Source organism: Myripristis murdjan, chromosome 11 (genome assembly GCF_902150065.1).
Source record: "Myripristis murdjan chromosome 11, fMyrMur1.1, whole genome shotgun sequence".
Classification (NCBI taxonomy): domain Eukaryota; kingdom Metazoa; phylum Chordata; class Actinopteri; order Holocentriformes; family Holocentridae; genus Myripristis; species Myripristis murdjan.
In genome coordinates, this window is record NC_043990.1 from 30,024,240 (window position 1) to 30,047,116 (window position 22,877).

At 40.6% G+C, this 22,877-nt stretch overlaps 1 protein-coding gene across 1 annotated transcript; it reads left to right on the forward strand.

The window, feature by feature from the left end:
- The first annotated feature begins 10 nt into the window (after nt 1-10).
- Nucleotides 11-21,685, forward strand: sacm1la (SAC1 like phosphatidylinositide phosphatase a). Its single transcript, XM_030063243.1, has 20 exons — nt 11-85; nt 3,163-3,260; nt 4,173-4,247; nt 4,366-4,493; nt 6,623-6,772; nt 7,334-7,393; nt 7,526-7,559; nt 8,981-9,082; nt 9,977-10,062; nt 10,772-10,858; nt 10,950-11,018; nt 13,075-13,154; nt 14,740-14,838; nt 14,922-15,060; nt 15,743-15,812; nt 15,921-15,993; nt 16,133-16,226; nt 17,033-17,125; nt 17,211-17,268; nt 17,830-21,685. The coding sequence occupies exons 1-20, from the start codon at nt 51-53 to the stop codon at nt 17,964-17,966; spliced, it is 1,767 nt and encodes a 588-aa protein (XP_029919103.1). The 5' UTR covers nt 11-50; the 3' UTR covers nt 17,967-21,685.
- Nucleotides 21,686-22,877: the final 1,192 nt, after the last annotated feature.

The following is a 22,877-nucleotide window of genomic DNA, read 5'->3' on the forward strand; positions in this document are numbered from 1 at the left end:
ATAACCCACACTATTTATTATGCTGGCGTCACTCAGGTCAAGTAGACGAAATGAAGATGGCGACCGCCTACGAGAGATACAATTTGTAAGTACAGATAATATAGTTCATCGATATTTTAAATTAATGGCAAATCATTTGAAAGGCGAATAAATATGTAAAGATTGTCAGAGAGGAGAATTGTGCGTTGCATGCTGCTTGTCACAACTCGGTCACACATCGGCTGAAGTTCGACTGAAGGCTGGGCTGGTACAACTGGATTCAGTCAAGTTTCCCTCCCTGTACATACATTATGAAAACCGGAATAATCTAGATGGACTTCTCGGGCATGCTTCAGAGTGATTAGATCATGAATGCCAGTGCATATTTCTGTATCGAACACCACACGTCCCACTATGGATTCAATTCACAAGTGGAGGGAAGAAGTTGATTAGCTAACTTTGCTAGCTAGCAGCAGCACACTGGCAGGGTTTTAGATGTATTAATGTTGCCACACCAGTCTGACCAGTCGTACCCAGGACACGCTGAGGAGTGTTGAAGCGGCACAGCTCAGATGTTTATTTAGACGTTTGTTTGACAGTCAAGCTGTCTCTCCGCCCTGGTGACTAAGGCCGTTCAGTTGACTGTGCTCAAGGCCAGCACAACTCCGTGCTCTTTTCCAGCACGACCCGTTTCCTAAGATGCAGCTCCTCGCAGTCCCACTGGGATTTTACCAGTACCACAGCCACACACAGTCTTCTAATGGCCTCCTTATGGCCGCTGAAAATCAACTTTTACAGAGAAGGTCTGCATGAAATGACCTCACATGACGTGTAGTTCCTGTAGAGCCTTTTAAAAATCAGTTTCTCTTTATCTCACTGACAGTTCTTTCACTTCGCCCTTTTAGCAGTGCTAATTTTGCCTTGTTTGCAACTGCTGTAGCTATGTATTCTTCTTTTATTGCCATTTGATTTTAGTTGTGTCCCTGTGTTTTGTATGTACTTCGGCACCATTGAAAATGAGGGTTCTCCCTCAATGTGTCTTCCAAGGTTTTAAATAAATAAGATGACGATGAAAACAGAGTATGTTAAATAGTGACTTAATCCTGCACTAGTGGCTATAGATTAGAATTTCAACCAATAAAGCCCTCATTAACCTTTTAAACATCCTCTTTCATCCACCTGTCCCTTTAAATAAAATTGTGTTTCTCACCCAAATTGATATCCTATTGGTTTGCACATGGGAAAGATCCTTTCTTTCACGATGTCCTGCCCAAACATCCTGTTTCAACAGGAAATACATCAAATCAAGAAAGTAACTGTCCATTTCATAGGGTCTTTAAAACTTTCTCCACACCAGTATTCCACCACCGTAATTAAGTCCTGTACATTAGTTTAAAGCAGCACCTCTGTTGTGTTTGGATGACTTGAATTGGGCAGAGTGAAACAGTCGCTCTGCCAGAAAACAGTCCCTGGGGAAAGGTTTGCTTAACAATACAGCCAATTATAAGTTCTGTGGTTTATTATTGGCAACAACTTTGTAAGGTGCGGAACGTTATAAGGTGAGTGTTTCAACCAGAACCACATCTGAAAAAGATTATATGTTGTGAAATCTGCAGTACTACACATTGATTGCAAAATGTGGGTAAATTGTTATAAATGGGACACAAACATTCACACTCTCTTGTATGCTTGTGTTAATTAAAGGTTAGGTTCAGGCAGTAATGTTACATGGTATTTGTGTAGCACCAGCATAATTTGAATGTTGGAAATCAGGAAAGGCCAACAATAGAGTGTCTGTGTGGCTGTGTCACTAACAGCAGCTGAGTGTTTCGTGGTGTTACCCTGTGCTACATACGTCATTGTAGCTAAAGAGGAGGTCACATTTTTCCACTGTGAAGATTTTCGAGCTCCGTGCCAGGCTGTTATTTGATATTCTACTCTTGTGCATTCACAACCTTTTTAATAGATTATGTGAAACCTTTCACTGTAGAATCAGCCCAAGTTACTTTTAATGCTGTACAAACATTCAGAAGTGTGTCTTGCACAGGAGAAATGGTTATAAAACTATAGAGAAATGATGTCCAACCATGTGTCATTAAGAGCCATGAATGTGCTCATTTTGATTTTAGGCAAATGCCAGATGTTAGCTGCTCTTTGCATAATCAGTCCTGGTTGTTGTAGCTGTGTTTTTTTGGTTAGTATTTGGATACTGGAAACACAGAGCACCAGCTCAAATCCTGCTTCCATCCAGTTCCACCTTGACAGCAGCTTTTGGGGTTTTCACACTTGTTGCCTTGTTTGTAGCCCTCATAGCTTTGAGACCTAGGCTGTGGTCCTACAGGCTGCTGTTTTGAATGTGCCTACATCTGTTGGGTTGAATGTGGTGCATTGGGAGACACACATTGCATCACGCCAGTGTGGAAAAAGGGTTTGAAATGGAGAGCTCTTGAACAAAATGATAAAATTCTCGGTGCTCTCTTTTATTTGGATGGCTTGTGTTTTGGAAAAGCAACGTTATTGCCATTGTTTAAAGCCATTTAGAGCAGGAGGCTGCAGTACATTGATGTCAGACTCAATACAAAGGTGACCAGTTAAATGATGAATGATGGTCTCTATGTCTGAGGGTGATGCCCGGGCTATCATCATCACACATGAATCAAATGGGGCTCATTGAATCCACAAGAGTCTCAGCTTTCCAGTCAAAGCCAACTGATGCAGACTGTGCCCAAACCGCATGGGATTAGTAGAAGGTGGGCATGTCTGCAAAGGGCAGAGCTGTGGCTGCCCAGAGAACCCATTTTCATTCAGACATCTGGAGGTCAGAGGTCAGGGGACCTGCTGGAAATGCCAGTTTTTCCCTTGCCAAAATGTAGCCTGACTTTGGATTGAGAATTAGTCCCCTTGCCAACAACCTAGCATGACGCGTTTGGTACCAACAGATTCCTTAGGTTGTCTAGCTTCATATGATACGAATACCTTTGCTTTAAACGATTCAGTAATTCAAAGGTTAAAAAAAAGTCACAATACTTAAGTAAATATATTTTTTCCCCACTCGTACAAAATAGCAAACTTGCCCTTTAAGTGATATTAGAGCAACATTTGAGACAGAACACTAAACAGTTAAAAACTGTAATTGAGCTCCTGGAGGACTGGAAGATGAAGTGTTCTCTTGTTCTCTCACAGGCACACAACCCCAGAGAAGTTCTTCATCGAGGCCTGTGATGAAGGAGCTGATGCTGTCCTGGCCATCGACAGGGTCTCAAATGAAATGACCCTGACAGGTAGAAACTCTATGAAAAGTTTTATGATTATGGATCATTTTGAAGAAAATGCTCGTTAGTGGTTTAGACCAATGGCCATGAAGTAACTCATTTTGTACAATTAAATCCACAGAAATTGAATTGGAGTAGACCAGACTGTCCTATTCAAATCAAGGCAGTGGGATGGTTGGAGTGGCAGTCATTTTTAAGTGTATTCTTTTTTGTTATTGTTGTTTTCCCCCAAAGAACTTTATTGACAGAATCAAAAATGACAAAAAAACAGTTAACTTTTAACCAAACATACAATTTGTAAAAAGAAAGAAGAAAAAAAGACAATAAACAGGGAGATAAGGTTATAACATAAACCTCACTAAGAAAATTTGAGTATCCTCGAAAATTTTCACTCACATACATTTTCCAGTGAATACATAATTTTTCTAAGAGAAGACAGGTCATGACACTTGTTGTGGGGTAGAGCAGTGGTTCTCAACCTGGGGTCTTTGAGGGGTTTCCAGGGGGTCTCGGAGAAATGGGGAATATTTTAATTTCACTGTTATTTCATTGACTAGAAGTTAGACTGTTGAAAGATTGTATAAGAATGACTGCTCTGTTCAAAGGTGTTACCATTTTATTCTGTACCAGACAAATGACCACAGCAAACCGTTTCATAACCATTCCACTCCATTCCAAGTTCTGTGGTTAAATCTCTCCCAGCTGAAACTGATAGAGAATGACTTTGAGTATGAAGATGCATTGGCCCATATCCTAACTCTTGCCACCCTGTGCCCCCTCATAGTTTGCTTTTTGATGATATTGTTCATGCTTGACCTTAATAAGTTGGAGCAGGTATTGACTATTTTATATATCAGTACAGCACCTGGCAAGTTTTTTTTTGAACATTTTAATGTCTCAACTGCTGTGGTGCTTTTGCAGTGAAAAAGGATGTTCCTCCATCAGCAGTCACCAGGCCTATCTGTGGTATTATGGGGACCATTCGTTTGGTAGCAGGTAGGTACTCTAGCTACTGGTTATGATGTTGCAGCACTGTACTGCCATGTTGGTTCAAGTATGCTTTGAATAGAATGCATGGTGTGATTGAAATGACTGAAGCATTCCAACCACTCAGGGATGTACCTGATTGTCATAACCAAGAAGAAGAATGTGGGAAGCCTGCTTGGCCATGCTGTGTGGAAGGCAGTAGACTTTGACATGATCTCCTATAAGAAGACGGTGCTGCACCTCACGGAGACCCAGGTGACAAAACTGTTTCTCAATTTTAAAGCTGCACTAGACAATATTTTTAGGTAACAATCCAGTTAAACCTAAATTACATGCAGACCTTTTCAGCCAACAAATTTGCTGAATAGTTGGAAGTTCGGGCTCATTACAACTCGGCTTGGGCTGATTGACAATTGAATCAGTAATTGGCGATGGACAGAATTCATTGTGATTGCCAGTTTAGCTGCCGATGCCGTACGATGTGTCTACCTGCCATGCTCTTGCAATTTCATCACTTTGCCCCCCACCCCTCCTTTGCATGCTAGAGGCCTCCAGAATGTGAAGTTGCCTAGCGCAGCTTAAAATTCAAAAGAACCTCCTCAGCCCATTTCCTCAGAATTACTCATTTTGGACAGGCCAGCAGTGATAAGGCTTTTAACAGCACCACTGTGAATATTACAGACCTAGCAACGGATAAAGTCCAGTAGACAGGATTTACAGGCCTACTGTGTGGTATCATGTGGGATGGAAATTTGGATGACTCCCATAGATCTTTGATGGGGTTACAGTGGCTGCTCGTGAGAAAGTAGACCTCATATTTCAGCAGGTTTTTCTTTTATTCTCAGCTGCCTGGAATCTTGCTGTGCTATCTAATTTCACCAAAGCAGGCAGTGCATTATTAATCTTTGCTTCTATTCCTGTCCCACTAATTGAAAGAGCAACCTTGGCTGGAAACTGTGATTCATTGTAAATGCTTCTGCAGAGCTGAAGTCAAAATAGCCACGGGAAACAGTGAGGTGGTTCTAGTAAATCTGGGGGCTTCATGCATGCACAGGGCAACCTAAAGATGTTCCTATGAATGCGTGGAGGTAAAAGGAAAATCCGAGAAGATGGTAGTAGAAGTAACAGGGTAGATGATTTTGCAGTCACTGGCAAAAACAGCAAAGTGCTGAAATAGCAAGAGCATGGCAGCTAGAAGCTGATGCAGTCACCTGAGTCAGGGGAGGGATAGAGGTGTAGAATCACACCAGGCTTCACTCTGAGCTAACTGGCTTAGCAACCAGATCCTATTAGCTCACCAAAGGCCCACAGAAGTCAGGAACCCTGTTGCTTAATGTGATACAACAATCAGTACTGCAGCACCGCATTTCCTCATAGAGTGAATGGAGAGACCCACAGAGGCCTAACAACACATCTTTAAGCCATCTGAGCAAGTGTTAAATTATCTACATTTAAAGCCTGAAAGGGCTGTTATGTAGGGCATCCTCTCATCTTTACCGACTGCTGGATACTGGCTGGGTGATGTAAATGCTAAACAGTAACCTCCTGCCATTGAGGTGGATTTTCCCCAGCTAACATTCTTAAAAATAATCACCTTAATCCAATCAAATTGTTAAATAAACAAAGTTTAATGGAGTGCAGCAGAAGTTGCACAGCGCTCAGCTTTTTATTTTTTGCTCATATCTATGAGATAGATATTTTAGGGTAGCCCCTGGCAAGTTTGACCTGTGGAGTGCCCCAGGGGTCTGCCCTCAGACCATTTTACCCCTAATGATGAAACAAATTAATACACTCACTCACTGTATGCACGACCTCAAATGCTGGATGGCCCAGAACCTTCTGCAGCTAAATATTGCTAAGACGGAGGTACTTCTTATTGGTCCTGACAGTTAGATACATTCATAAAAACATCTGTGTTCTTTGTCTGTATATCCTAAAGTTGCAAAAAAAACAAAAACAAAAACAAAAAATGGTGTCATAATCAACACAGTTTTCCAATCAAGCTTTCTTCAGCTCATTTCAGCTCAATGGCAGGAGGCTAACAGTTAGCATGTGGAGCATCCAGCCAGTATCCAGCACTCAGTAACAATGAGAGGAAGATAGAGCCACTGCTGTCCTATAGAACAGCTAGATGGATGTCAGATGATATAAATTTTTTTCAAAATTAGTGAACTATGCCTTTTTCATTTTATCATGTATCATCATAGTTTTGTGAATTTCCCAGTTTGGGATCAATAAAGTATACCTATCTATCTGTCTATCTATCTATCTATCTATCATAGTTTTATATTTAAACAAGTTTTTAAAATGCTTCTGTAAAATTAGTCAGTTTTGTCACAGCATTTGCATGGGAAGCTAAAAAACTGTTTTCTGTCGTCCTCTAGTCTCAAGAGAACAAGAACTTCCTGTCCATGATTAAGAATGTGCTGAATACAGATGGCTTCTACTTCTGCACTGACTTTGACCTGACACACACCCTGCAGCGGCTGGCCAACACAAGCCCTGATTTCCAGGAGATGAGCCTGTTGGAGAGGGTGAGAGATGCAGTAAACACATAGAGCAAGTGCTCACTGTAAGCTCCTGCTCTCTGCTTTGGAAGTTGTAAATATGACTTGTGCATTTAAGTGCTTTCAGTCAGAAACAACAAAATGGAGCCTGTAACAGAAGTGGTTCTTTGATGGCTGTTGTTTGACCAGATGGTGGCGCTAGGGTCATGGGTCTGTGGACACGCAATCTGCTGTGTGAGCATTTGGACTTTGCAAAGTTTCATTGGAAGGGTTAGGGTTAGGTGAGAAGGGTCTGTGTCTGTTCTACAGGACATGGGAGACAAACTGTAGAGTAACCCCACTATTCTCTACTGGATAATGTACCTGTAACAATACAGTCAATTAAAATAACATAAAAAAGAAAAAAGGGCACTTGAATTAGTATTGGAATTTGTCATTTGTATCACCAGAGATATCCGTGTTCATTATTATGATTATGTACACGGTAGACTGTGGATGATTTAAAGATTAGATTAATTGATTCTGCTTCTGTGGTTGATGGATGAGTGAGGGATTGTTGACACTCTGTATGTCATCTTGTGTTTTCAGGCTGATCAGAGGTTTGTGTGGAATGGGAATCTCCTGAGAGAACTGGCAGCACAGCCAGAGGTAGCTGCTGTGTGCCTTTGGCCCATTTTTTGTTTCTCTAAGTTTTTTTTCTTCATTGGTCCTACTGGAAGAATAAATGTTTTTTTTTCACCTTTTTTCACCTCATAACATTATCCTAATGTCTCCCCACAGCTTCACAAGTTTGCACTCCCTGTTGTCCATGGATGTATCCTTTTCTCTAAGAGTCTGTTTTTTTTCTCTGGTTTATGATGAGCTCAATACATGCACACTTTGTCAATAGAAGAGTAACTACTGTATTGCATAGATAAAACATACACTAAGGGTGTGAATCTTAACTTTTATTTATAATTAACCAGTGAGCAAGTCAATTTTGTAAACCACAATTGATTAATAATTCAGCTAAGTAATGTTTTGACCGTACCATTAAACATGCAGTGATTTTTTTTTCTTCTGAAAAGAAAAAAAATAACCATAGAATTATTTTAAGTTACTTTAAAAGCAATTTAAAACAAAGTAATTTAAAATAAGAATTTCTTTGTTTCTCTCTAGTATCTTTCAGAGGTCATTGTAGAAGTGCTCATTTGTAAAAGTACATAATACATCATCCAGTCTTAATAAATGAAATGGGCAGTAATGGTACCTACCAAAAATACTGGCCACTAGATATCGTGGCTGGACAGATTTGTTGTTTTTCCAAAGTGCTTGATTTGTGTTTCTACAAATCCTGCATGTTGCATAATTTCTGTCTAATATGACATAGTATTTATGTTGTGTTGTGCTGGCACCTGGCAGAACAGGTAATGGGTTCTGTGCAGATACTTGTGCCTGGCAGTGGTTCCCCTTGGTGAGTTTTTTGGTCCTTGGTGTGTTTTTTTTTTTTTTTTTTTTTTTTTTTTTTCCGGCTGGCCCATACAATGGAACCAGCCTGACGACTGCGTCTGTCACTCAGTGACTGACTGAGATTCTCTGAAAAAAAATTTTTATGGATAGATTATCAACTACCACACAACTTTCACAAATCTTGCTTTCCACTTCTGGTTCCACAGATGAAGATTAATACAATACAATTAAATTGCCCAAAAGCATTCAAACTAACAATTATCAATAAACATTTTGTAATACTTCATGAGGTTAGACCTTGCAAACGTTTGTAGATGCACACATTGTCATCTCATTTATTTGGTTAGCATTTCATTTGGAGTCAAGTGAAGTAGAGTAGCATAAGAGAATAGCATAACATTAAAAAATGCACAACAAAAGGAGAGAAATAAAGAAAAATAAGAAATGACTAAAATTAAACAATAAAATAAAATAGTAAAAGCAGTAGCCCTGGAATCCCAGATACTGGGACTCTAGAATTTTGTTTTATTGTTTAAGTTTACTGTCTACTCTTGTCTGTGTAATGTCTGGATCTTTAATCTAATCACACTTACCTGGGAAAATACTGCACGTTCTAAAGACAAGGAGATGTTGATATTGTACAAAAGGTGCATACAAGTGACTGTGTCAGGCAGCTGTGTGTGTGATGATTAGTTCTCAGTGTTCAAGGTTGCATATACACTGAGACGATCTGAGAGAGCGTCCCACAAAACCACAAAAACACTGTCCTTGACCCTTATGCTCAAGTCATTGTCATGAAGCCGTGCCGCATCAACGGGAAGATCTTTGAATGGGTTCTGATCTCCAGGAGAAGCTGCTTCCGGGCCGGTGTCAGATACTACGTGAGAGGTAAAAAGCCACTGAAGCTCAGCAGGTCAGTAGAGATCAGCTGAAGGTGCATGTGAGTGGAAGCTAGTGTGTAAAGTATCTTCACCACTGAAACAGTGCCTTTGTTTAGCTGCACCATGGAGACTGAAGGTGCATCCTAAACAGTAGAGAACAAAGGGATCCACTTTCCAGACCCCTGTCTCTGACACGTTAGCACTTCTGTGGCAAGTGTAAGCCAAAATCATTTTCTCTTACCTAATATTATCTGATATACATAAAACTGACCATAAGTGCAAGAAAAATGAGAATTCTTTCTAAATTATGATCAACTAAAAGCTTATATTATGCAAAGTTTGATTGCATATGCTTGTTTAGATGACATGAGACTGCAATTTCTGACAAAAAATTACATTTCCATTGGACTAAATAGTGTTTGTTTTTTTTTTGTTTTTTTTTTACATTTTAGAAATAAATAAAATGGGGTTTCATTCAGCTTTCAGAGCTAGTGTGAGATAGTGTATTGAAACATTGCAGGTTACTGGGTTATCTCGCAGAATTAAATTGAATGGCTCTTAAATCAGTGGACTGAGACCTAGTGGTTATGCAGAAACATGGACCCTGAGGCTACATCAGTTGAGAACCAGCAGTTTATAAGATTTTTGTTTTATATATTTTTGTTTTTAGTTTATTTCCTTCTTGATTTTTGTATGAATAAACCTTTCACTCCCTTTTGAGTGATGCATGAGCGAGAACGATTTCTGCCTTGTGCATGTGGGGAGAAATCTCGCTGGTGGAGAAATTCTCACGCTGCGTACCAGTATTGTTCGTAAATCTTCTGACACCATAGACCTGCGGCAGGAAGTGCTAATATCATGGCTAACGACATTGTTTTCTACCCTGCTGTCTGTTGGGCAGGCATTGATTCAGAAGGCCATGCTGCTAACTTTGTGGAGACGGAGCAGATTGTTCTGTATGAGGGAGCAAGAGCTTCATTCGTCCAGGCAAGTATAACAGCTGCACCGTTGTAACAAGAACATCTTTTTTTTTTTTTTTCTTAAATTGTGGTGGGTTTTTTTTTTTTTCAGAATGTTAGCTGGGGGGAAGTGCACCTAAATGGCAGGAGCCTAACAGTTAGCATTTGGAGCATCCAGCCAGTATCCAGCACTCATGCCCCTTTTCCACCAAAAAGAACCTGGTGCTAGTTCGGTGCTGGTGCTAGAGCCAGTGCTTAACTGGTTCCAACAAAGAACCAATTTGCTTTTCCATCAGCCAAGAGCCAAGCGGAGCCAAGTCAGAGCCACGTCATTACATCAGTGTAAAACGTGATCACGTGGGTGGGTGTGGGTCTGTAACCCCGCCCACCAGTGACGCGGTGGGTCGCGTCATCGGTTCTTTCTCTGGCCCCTGTTTAGCCCCTGCTCGAAGTTGGTGCTTGCCTGGAACCGGTTTGGAACCAGTTTGGCCAGTGCTTGGGCGGTGGAAAAACAAAGAACCGGTGCTAAGTCAGGCACTGGCTCCCAACCAGCCCTGGAACCTCTTTGGTGGAAAAGGGGTATCAGTAACAATGAGAGGATGATAGCACCACTGTTGTCCTACAGAACAGCTGGGGGGAAACTGTATCACTTTTTTTTTTTTAACAAATTGGTGAATTATTCCTTTAACATCTAGAAATTAATTTCCTAACCAACTTTGTTTTTTTTCCTCCAACAGACACGAGGTTCCATGCCCTTTTTTTGGTCTCAGAGACCCAACCTCAAATACAAGCCTAAACCTGTGATCAGCCAAAGCTCCAGTCATGTAAGAGCAGTCTTATTTGTTGCTGTGTGCTTGTTATTAGTAGTGATGAGTGTGAAAATGTGATGCTAACAGCTTTTTGAAACACCTACAGATGGATGGCTTCCAGAGGCATTTTGACTCTCAGGTCCTCATCTATGGGAAGCAGACTATTCTGAACTTGGTAACCTCCTCCTCCCCATTTTCAAGCTCTTTCTTTGTATTTGCTTTATTATAATTATTCAGGACCCCATGAAATGGACTCTTACTGTATTGATTTGATGTATTTCCTGTTGGGTGGGACATGGTGCAGAGAAGGATCATTCACTAATGCACAATGATGTCACTACTTAAGATGCTCATGTGAGGTCATTTCAGGGGGACTTTAATAATAACAATAATAATAATCGTAATAATAATAATAATACAAAAGCTCAAAGAGGCCTGCTCTGTTTTCCTGTGATAACGACTTAATTTAATTTGTTTTCTGGAGATCTCTAGTTATTTATGTCATCATCTTGAAATAGCTGAGAAGAGAAACCCAGATTCTCCACAGGCAGTTCAGAAGAGCTACTGCTGAGGAAAAGGCGGGCATTGAGGATCTGACTAGTAGTCTTTGAGGGAGACTCTGTAGACAGAGGAGTGCTGACAGGTTTCGAAGACTGAGGAAGGAGAAGGAGGCAAAGCATGCTCAGTTCATCAAAAATCCATACAGGATTAGAAGAAACCTATTGGGTGAAGCAAGATCTGGGAGACTGACCCACCCTAAGGACGTTGTGGTGGAACTTCTCAAAGAGAGCCACTCCGATGCTCTTGGGGGCACCCGAGGAGATCTGAACTTCCTGAGGAAAAACTCAGCACCAGTGGGTCAGTGTGGAAAGAGATCCGAGAAATCATACAGAAAGCCCAATCAGCTTCTGCTCGAGGACAGGGTCTGTCTTACAAAGTATACAAGAGATGTCCTAAGCTACTGTCCTGGCTATGGAAGCTCTTGCGGAGGGTAGGGGCAAAAAGGCACCATCCTGTTGTTGGAATAGAGCAGAGGGCAGAAAGCAGACTCCTTCGAAATTAGCGATTTTTCCTACCATCTCTTTCCTGAGCATCGAACACAAGATCTTCTCTGTCCTCATAAAAAGGATGACAGCGTACATGATTAGAAAAAAATACATCAATATTTCAGTTCAGAAGGGGGGCAACCCAGGCCTTGCTGGGTTCTTGGAGCACACAGGTGTCCTCAACCAGCTGATCCAAGAGGCCAAGGAGGGTAGAGGCAACCTAACAGTCGTCTCGTTCGACTTAGCAAACACATATGGATCAATCCCCCACGACCTCATCCACACAGCCGTGGAACACTCACACATCCCTCACCACATCAGAGGGATCATCACTATCATTAGAAATAACATCTGTTGAAAAAAAGCAGGCAGGTGACTTGGTGAGGAAGATTGAGGGGTCAGGTCTACCAGGGAAGTTCAAAGCCTGGCTCTTCCAGCATGGTCTCCTACCAAGACTCATGTGGCTACTGACAAGCAAGGGAGTTGAAAGGCATGTGAATAAACACCTCCGCCAGTGGCTCTGCAAACCTTGCGTTAATAGGCCTATATATACGGTCTGTTTGTCCGTCAGTTTGTTAATGTCGGGAGGAACGCCAACAAAATGGTAATTTTGTGAGAGGAAGGCAGCTGTACACAGCTTGAGGGAAGTAGCAGAGAGAGCATCATGTTGGCTCTGGAATAGAAGGGAGGAGCTAAGCTGGAAGCTAGGGGAGGATGGGCAGTGACCAGCCACCACTGCCAACCCGTGGCCCGGAGGACGTGAAGGTCGGACACCAGTTGATGACACCTTCTCCTGGCCGAAAGCTGCAGTCACAATAAGTGACTAAAGAGTTAGCATCTAACCCTAACCCTCTTCCAGAAAGAGAGGTCTCTAGATCTCTAGTCAATTATGTCATTAGTTCTGGAAATCAAATTTTTGTTATCTTAAGAAAATAATCCCATATCTCAGGAAAACATTTGTTATTTCAAGATAATGACATAAATACCTGAAGATCTCCAGAAAACAAATTAAATTAAGTCGTTATCACAGTAAAATGGGCTAAATAATAAGTATGAATGTACACCCTCTTAGGGCCTCCATATCATGATGATGATGATGATGATGATGAGGCTAATGATGAGAATAATAATGATGATGATGATGATGATATTATGAAATTTTACCTTGTGCTGTTTTCATTCCAGGTAAATCAAAAGGGCTCCGAGAAGCCACTGGAGCAGGCCTTTGCTAAGATGGTGTCTGGCATGGACAATGGTCTGATCCAGTAAGTGTTATGTCTGCCTTTTACACAGCTGGTATGGCATCAGTGTATTAACCAGTTTTATAATTGGCATACAATGTCTCTTTGTACAATGTACAATGTCAACTTTGATTGTATATTTTCCATGTGTAGTGGTATAAAGGTTTTTCCCTTTGAACACTCAAAAAATGGGCCATTGTAAATTCACTTCTTTTGTCTTGTGAGGATGAAGTTCACAATAGCTGACTCCATGAGTATACTTTAAGAATAGCTGTGCAATAGCAGTAGTTGTAATATTTTGTAAGATTAAAGCACATTTAGACTTAATGCACATAATACACATACTTTTGATACAACTTCATACATAATGCACATACTTTTTTATGAATTTGTTTATTTATCATTTATTTTCTATTTCTTAAAATTTAATTCTTCAAATGAGAACTGAGCAACTGCAACTGACCCAATTTCCCCTTGGGGAAGTACTTCTGATTTTGGTTCTGTTAGAACAAGAGACAGACGACATCTCATCGGTACATGTTGGTCCTGTGGCACCAAATTACAGCTGTGATTTTTTATTTACCACAGCACACAGGCCTCCAGTGTTCTGTTGCTTTTATACAACAGTTATGACTTAGTAGCAACAATATTTTTCTTTAAAATCTCAAAAGAAAGGCTGAAAAAATGTTGTAATTATTGTTTTTAATCTCCACCAAAAATTGTAGTTCCCCAAACTAAACCTTGTTCGGTTAGCAACAGAAATCAATTTCAAAACTGAGACCATCTTTTGTTCCGTGCCCCTTTCCTCCACATGCCTTCTTTTTCTTTACTGAAGAGGATAAACATTATAGTTTTTTTTTTTTTTTTTTTAACCATCTACCATTACCAGAGAGTCTAAAAGCTTTTGGTCTGTTTGCACTGAAAGAGCAGTGATCCTCCTGTTTTGTGCCATGAAATAATCTCTTTTGTTCTGTAATGATACAGCAGACTTGCTGCCTAATCTTACCAGCAGCACAATGTAAAATGCAGTACCGAATCATGTTCTGTCTTGTTGCCAGTAATCTTGTTTGTTTACAGTAATTATGCTAATGTCTAAAAATTAGTGGGATAATGATTATGTAATGGTAAATTACATGGCCTACCACCCAAAACCAATGCCTCGCCCTTACCTCTGACATTTGCCCATTAAGCAAATATGTTATCACATTCGTCCAGCACTGCTTTCTGCCTACACATCAATAGGTTTTTATTTCAGTCTACAGCGTACTGTGGGCTTAATCAAACTAGAAGAAATCTCTCTCAGCTGCTTCCTTTGTAGAGAAATTGCTAATTATTTTTCAGTATACATGGAAATGCTAATTATGCAATGGGAAGTCTGGATCAGTGCTCCTCAATCCTGGTTCTTAGCTTTGTCTTTTCGAGGTTTCAGGTAATTGCATTTAACTTGCATCCCAAGTGTACAAGAAGTTCCTGATAAATTGGCAAGAATGAAATCGAGCAGGGTCCCGAGTCTTGAGCACCAGGATTATCTTGGTGTAAACAGACTCCTGGTTTGTTCCTAATGTGACTGCAGGGCTTTTACACTTTTTTCTGTCTGTAATATCCCAAGTTACATAGCCTTCGACTTTCATAAGGAGTGCAGCAGGATGAGATGGGATCGCCTTCAGATCCTGGTTGATGCTGTGGCTGAAGCACAAGATGAATACAGGTAACACAGTTCAGCAACTGTCTGTTCCATGATACTACATAGTCACAGTCTAGTCTATGATCTAACTCTCTGTCTGTGTGTAGCTACTTCATGGTGAACACAGAGGGGAAGACATTAGCCCAGCAGAAAGGTGTCTTCCGTAGTAACTGTATGGACTGCCTGGACAGGACAAACGTCATTCAGAGTCTGTTGGCCCGACGCTCCCTACAGTCCCAGCTTCAGGTAAACATACTGACAGGAGCTGAATAGCATAGCTCAAATGGTATATTTCAGACACCGTTTTTGATCATAACAGTTTTAGTTCTTGAACTGGTTCCGTTTGGGATTCTTGAAACCAAGGTGGTGACTAGTGAACTGGCTGGTGTTTGCACCAGTTTGGAGTGGAACCATTGTGACTGAGGTGTCATCAGGTCGTTGGTGGCTGACTCCAGCATTGCTGTGACTGGTGCATCGGTCTGCTGGTTTGCTGGTCGATGACCCGTCACGCCATCAAGGAGTTCATGATACTCCCCCATGTTATCCCATCCAGAGCCACTTTTCACTAGGTCCTTTTTGGAGTCTCTGTATTCACTTCAGTTTTTTTTTTTTTTAACTTGTTGATCATTTGGCACTGGGTAAGAACAAACCCAGCCTTCTCCCAATCATCAGTTGTTTTGTTCCTTTAGCAGACCACTGCACACTCCTCAGTTTCTACATTGACTCCATCTTTCCCTGTAGATTAATACATAACCAGCAGGGAACTCATTTTTCTGGTTCCAAACCGATTTATGTTTGCTTGAAATTCTCAGAACAGTTGCAAATTATGTTTGCAAACTGGAATGGAACCAGTCTCTTGTTGGTCTGAAAAGGCCCCATGTGAACTCTGGATGTTTTTCACTCATGTTCTCTGAATGTGTGTCCACAGAGGATGGGGGTTCTGAATGTGGGACAACGGATTGAAGAACAGGCAGATTTTGAGAAAATCTACAAGAATGGTAGTAAACCTTAGCATGACTGGTCTCATCAGTACCTAAACCAATTTAAAATTAACTTAAGCATCTGACCCCGCCGCACCTTGTTTTCTGTGTGTGCTCTCTAACTAGCATGGGCTGACAATGCTAATGCATGCGCTGTACAGTATGCAGGAACTGGAGCCTTGAAAACCGACTTCACGAGGTACAATAATGCAACACATCACACAGACAAAGACAAATCAGTTCCATAATGTGCACTGCTGTCGAGCAGCCCTCTGCATGATGGGTTGTTATTCTGCTGTTTGATGGACGTTGATTTTCCTTCACTTCTCCTCCATCAGGACGGGGAAGAGGACCCAGTGGGGACTGGTAATGGACGGCTGGAACTCCATGATCCGCTACTACAAAAACAACTTCTCTGATGGCTTCAGACAAGTATGATCTGTTTTCACCAATGTAGGAGGCACCCAGTGTCTTTAATCAAGCCAAATAAATGCTGGGTTCATGGAAACCTCCATGAACGTAGTTTACACCAGCACAGAAACAAGAAATCAAGCATACAACAGTTTTCATTAGGGGATAGTTTACCCATTTTGAAAATGTTGATATTATTTCACTTCACCCCCACCAGCTGTTATGTAGGACTGTAACTCCTCTCAATTCTGCTACATCAAACTAGCACTTTGTTTACTTAACAAATGGAATGGATAAGGCGATTATTATTAAGAATGTTTGCTGGTTGGAAGTCCACCTTAATGGCTGGAGGTTAACAGTTAGCATTTTGATCATCCAGCCAGTATATAGCACACAGTAACAATGAGGCAACGATGAGATGTCTTTCCTGACGCTCTCCATTGTGAATGTCTAATAAAACAGAAATGTCCCAAAATAATCTTAAAAAAAGAAAAAAATCCAATTGTGTTAGTTACCAGAGTCTAGCCATGTAAGCTGTGTAGAGGTTTACTGACCAGTAAGCCAGCCAGCTGACTTTCAGAGTCAGTCATGTGCTCCCAGGGTCCTGTGTTCCCCACATTAATATGGCACATAATGGGAACCTGAAAAAGATGGTCCACAGCTCTGTATTCAGGGGGTTAGGGTTAGTGTTTCCAGCATATTGAACTGGGGAACAGATGTGCTCCTTAACTTTCCTGCTAAATTCAATGTCATTGCAGTTGTTGGGCCTGAGATTATGAATTAATAATGAACGTTAGTTGTTTTTTTGTTTTGTTTTGTTTTTTTAGGATTCCATTGACCTCTTTCTGGGTAACTTTGCTCTTGATGAATCAGACGGACCTACACCTCTTCGAGTGCAGAGAGACTGGACAGTCTTCACGGTCAGTGTTCAGCAGTTTTGTCAGCAATGCCAGCACTCCAGATTAAGTCTGAAGTCTAATCATTTGAATCCTCTTCCTCATGCAGCTGCCCATCATCATGGTGGTGACATTCTCCATGTCCATCATCTGTTGTCTCATGGCTGGTGAGTTCTCATCCTCTCCACTTCCTGTCTTGGTTTTCAGAGCTACAGCTGTCTTCTGTATTTAGCTGTGAAGGATCTTTGACGGTAGTTTGCAACTGAGTTCCATGGAGGTCCAAGAGTCTACAGGTTTTCATTGTAATTGGTGCCACATGATTATTCAATGACAATCCTGATTATTTTACAAAATACAGTTAGTAGTGACAGTTTTTTTTAGTTTTTAATCTTTAACATGTCTTTTTCAGTTCAATACAATACAGTTCAAGTTTTAAAAAAAAAAAAAAGAGTATACAAGAAAATGACTGGAAAAAGCAACAGATTCAGAGAAATTTATCAGAAAATTCAGTAAAATTTGTAGAAACTATAATTATTATAATTATGTTGGAAATTAAAATTATTATAAAATTACCCCCACAATTTACCAATAAACCCATAAAATTACCATTACTGAAGTAAATTAATTAAATGAAGGTAATTACCATTACCAAGTGATAAAGGACAGGGTCAAATGAGACTTGTCCGTGCTGAGCTGACCGTCCTAACTGCTGGCTGTCCCCCCCTCAGGCGACACCTGGACTGAGACGCTGGCATACGTGATGTTCTGGGGGGCCGCCAGTTGGATTACAGCCGTCATCATCTTCTTTAATGGCCAAAACTTTGTAGATGCCCCTAAGCTGGTTCAGAAGGACAAGATGGACTGAGTATGATGTGCATGTGTGTATGTGAGAAGCAGCCGGGCGCAGCGGGCTCATATACCTCATCATGCTCATCCTCCTCTTCCTCCTGCCGTTTGCTGCAGGCCTGGACTCTGTACCGATCTGCTTTCGCCGTACTGTTCTCCACATGGAAACTTTTAGATTTTCTCATCCAGAACAGATTGTCTTCATCATCTAAGTAATGCTGAACTTCCTTCTGCTTCCACTGTAGTGGACACACTCCTCTTTCACACACGGTTTACATTTGATTTCTTACATTCCACAGCTCCTGGGCTTGGTTGTGTTGGTGTTGGTGTGTGAGGTATGCACAGGGTCTGTGATAGCACTTATGCAATTGTTGCAGCGTTCCTCTCTTTTCCAAAAAAGACTTTCACCTTGCATAACATCCAGCTATCAAGCATCTTCTACTTTACTGCTTATTTCTTTGAGTATGTGTTTGCTGCTGTCAGAATTTAAAAACAGAAATTAATGGAGCTTTCTATTGACTGCTGGATGGTCGACTTCCCACCTCTGTGCTGGATGTGTTCCACTGCAAATGACATGGACGCCCACAAGAAGATGGGAAACACTGATCTGTCCACTGACAGCAAATGACGTGCTAACGAGAGGCAATGAAAATATGTAACGTTACATTTAACGTTCTAACGTTCTAACATCATGTTACAGTTACAGCTAGTTATCTTCATCACATTAAAATCATACACATCACATTAAAATCATACACAGCTGTAAATTATGCCATCATAAAATAAAGACTACAGAGAACGCTAGATTGAAGTTGAATGTGTTTTCAAATAAAAATCCAGTCATAGAGAGCTGCTTGTTTTCCACTGTTTTGTAGTAACATCATATGTGGGCATTTTGGCCTTTTTCCCTGTGAGAAGTCAGATCTATCCTAGTTCTGAGTTCAATGGAAAGCTCCAATATTAGTTTTCAACATGTGTGTTACAAATGTTAGTTATTTTGTTTCATATCATTTCATCCATTCCAAAACTGTGGTGATTTATCAATGTGTGTGACGCTCAACAAAATGTCCTATTATAAAAGTAAATGTACACAAGAGCAGAGGTGCTGGTTATGATGAGAACTTGAATGGAGATGAGTAACATAACTGCCTTCACAGCTCCACAAAATCATTTATTATAACTAAGGTTTCAACCAAAACACCTTGACAAAGAGCTGCTTGGTCGAAACGTTGGTTATAATAGATTTAGCGGAGCTGAGTGTGCAGTTATCTTTATATGAACCAACAAAGTCACACTGCAAAAGGTGGCACTTTGACTTGCACATATTGAACTATACTTGTTTACCTAAGTGATTAGGATAGCAGTGAGTTTTCATCTTGAATGTAACAATCCTTACACACCTGCTAATCAAATAGAGATCTTAGCCTGATCTACATGTGACTGGGTGGAGTGGGAGCAAAAACTCTGTCTTCTTGTGAACCTCATTGTGGAAGCTGTCATGATTCTGTTTTAGGACAGGCTTACTGCTTTTCCTCCCCTCTTATTTTTGCACTTTGGAGAATAACAAAATGAGTTGCATGCATCGTCTTGTGAGTGATCAGGAGTTGAGACCAACTGATATCCATGTAACAGCTACTGTACTATATGTTTGTTCATCTAAAGGGATAGTTCACACATTTTGAAAAATGTGATATTATCTCACTTCCCCTCTAGCTGTTGTGTAGGACAGTAGTGGCTCTATCTTCCTCTCATTGTTACTGAGTGCTGGATCCTGGCTGGATGCTCCACATGCTAACTGTTAGCCTCCTGCCATTGAGGTGGACTAACAGTTCTGTTCCACTGCTGTCCAAAGAACAGGTGGGGGGGGATTAAATAACTTTTTTTTTTTTTTTTTTTTTTTTTTTCAGGATTAGTGAACTATCCCTTTTTAGTCTTTGTCTGTTCAGTTTCCCATTCAGTCCACAGAGGCTTGGGATTGCTTTGTTCCAGTCTAGGAGGGGAAGAATCCAGTCCCCTCCTAGGTGGCTGCCTTACAAGCTTGCCCTCCGTGGAGAGGGCGAGGACATGTGAGTGTGTCATACTGTCATCATGTTTAGGCTTTGAGATTGAAATGAGACGTACTGTTTTCGAGACATTTGTCACTCTGCCTTTCACTTTCTGTTTGTTCTCACATTCCCTGGCATTCAGGCTCTGTTCTTTGTTTCCGGCTCTGTGTTCTTTGTTTCCAGTGGTATGTTTTAGATCATTAGTATTATGCAAGTTATACCAACAACTAATGCAGGTCGGTGATTGAGTGATTGAATTAAGTACGGTTGTGTTAATTTAGGAAAACGTCTAATTGAACTTTGATAACACTAACTTTTCAAAAAGGTGATCTTTGAGCAACAACTGTTATGCAGCCATGAACTCGGACTAAAACAATGTGTACTTAGGTGAAATCTCTATCATGAACAAATCCTTGTAATGCCTGTACATTTAAAAGTTAGATTTCTATTTACAGATTTAATATAATTTGTGAGTGGAAGTGATGGTTTACCTGGAAAGTACTGGATAATTGCATTTGGTCAGCAGCATATTCAGTGTATTTGTGGCCGTTGCACCTGCTGTCATTGTATCGAGAGGGTTAAGGAAGGACGCAGAGAGGCCTTCAGGACATCTAGGAGATATAATAGACGAAGCAGCCAATGGGTCAAATACTTCCTCTCCATATTGTAAGGTTGCAGGTTTAACAACACAGGGGCAACGCTGAAATTCACAAAGGTAGCCTGAAGGTTGCAGAATTCTTTACTTCTTGAATCATTTGAATCATTAAATCCCTACGATTGGTTCTGCATGTGTTTTGGTTGTCAACATGAACCAAAAATTGAGCCAATGATACCGTGACATAAAAAAAAACTACCTGAATAAGTTGTGCTTGTATTTTAAGGGGATGGTTCATCCATTTTGAGAAATGTGATATAATTTCACTCCTCCCCCTAGCTGTTATGTAGTAACTGTTAGCCTCCTTCCATACAGCTAACAGTCTTAAAAATAACCAGATTAATCCAGAAGGTTTTACATAATTTCACGTCTGTGTGCTCTTGGTAATCGTGTGCATTTCAGTTTCAGAGAGCAGCACTTGTAAAGTGACATTAATCCTTCTTTGTTTGGATTAAAGCGGTTGTTGTTTTTCAGCATGTTTCAGAACTACCTACAGAGCAGCTAGGGGACGAGTGAAATAATATCACATTTTTCAAAATGGGAGAACGATTCATTTAAGATGCATGAGTTTGTGACATGATGTGCAAACTGTATTGTGCTGTATTCCATGACATTTAATAATTCACTGAACAGATCCCAAACAAACAAAAGGTCTACTGGAGGATAATGCTCAAATGAGCACATTTCAAAAGGAAAGTTGAATCTAGCTCATAATGTGATATTAATGTCACCTTAGGTGTTTGGAGTACATGTTTGTTTATTCATATTACAAGTTTGCAAGTCATATTACAGCCTCACTAATCATACAACTTTTCGAGGCTTTTTTATGCCTAAATGTTACTGAGCAGATTATTGAATTGGGAAACACTGTGATTTTCATAATGATAAAATGAAGGTATTGGGGAGCAGCGTTGGACATTTTGTTTGCTGTGGAACGTGTAAATGAACTTCTGTTTCTCTTCAACACTCTCCTTCCAGAAAATGATTTTATCCAGTTGTTTTGTTTGATTGTAAGTAAACTCCAGTGAATGACCGGTACTGTTTTTGCAGTTCTTCTTTCTATTTGGGTAAAGTTAATTCAGCAGGCCAGTGGTTCTCAAACTTCAAAGCACAAAAACTTTGACACCTTCAGGAAATCCAGAGGGAAAAATTAATTTGAAAAGTGCTTTTCAAACTTACACATTTTTGATCTTTTTTTTTTTTTTTATAGCATAGTCTAGTTATTTTAGGAATTATCCAGCACATACTACCTGCAGTACTGCAAAGTACCACTAGGAGTACATGTACCCCCATTTGAGAACCACTGGACTAGAATACAGAATTTCTGCTTGTTGTGCCTCCCTGGGACCATTTGATGGGGAAAAAAAAGTTTAAATGAGGACTCAGTTTTGAATTCTGCCTACAAATGATAAAACCTCAAATTCATAATCTATGCCCTCAAATTATCATCCCATGTCCTTAGATTTGCTGCTGTTAAACTGCAACCACTAGAAAGACCATACCAGTGCTGTAGCCACTACAACTACTATTAATGCTAATACTGCTGCTATTCTGCAGCAGTGATTTTCAAAGTGATGGGTCATGGAAAGCACCGGTGGCCATGGCACCCTGCAAAACTGGGAATAGTAGCAGCTGTTTTAGCTAGTTAACAACATGGAGAATAAACAAACCAAAAATATGACACATCACAACTTGATTAGTTTTGTCGCCTGTCAAGAGCCTGTTGGTGATCAACGCCCCACAGGTGTTCTTGGCTCGGAAAAGTTGGCATGTGGTAACAACGAATTTAGAAATGTACATGACATGTAATACATTTTGTCTGCTCTTATTGTTTTCAGCCTAATGAGGGATAGAAGTGCACTGAAAGTTCAACTACTTTCCTCCTTTGTTTTCAGTAGCATTTATTATGAAGAGAACTCAAAAATGGACAGATTTGAGATGGAGTTGGTTACATTTTGGAGTATCTAGGTCACAGGTTTTTGGGCGATATATGTCTAGAGCAAAGCATAGTGGAAACATGAAGCAGTGTGTTTGATAGATGTGGGGAGGTGTGGAGCATGGCAAAGGTTGCTCCCTCTGCTGCTCATGTTTAAAGACTTTGTCACCCCACAAAATATTTGGTAGCTCTCAAGACAAGATACCTTTACAGGTGGCTCCTGGGGCCCGTTGCACAAAAGTAGGATTAAGACATCCGGGATAAGTGACTGAGCCGAGCTCAACGAATCCAAAA

Coding starts and splice junctions, on each gene's coding strand:
- sacm1la (XM_030063243.1), top strand. CDS start 51: ATGAAGATGGCGACCGCCTACGAGAGATACAATTT. Junction 13,155..14,739: donor ATGGACAATGGTCTGATCCA/GTAAGTGTTATG, acceptor TAATATCCCAAG/TTACATAGCCTTCGACTTTC. Junction 17,126..17,210: donor GAGACTGGACAGTCTTCACG/GTCAGTGTTCAG, acceptor TTCCTCATGCAG/CTGCCCATCATCATGGTGGT.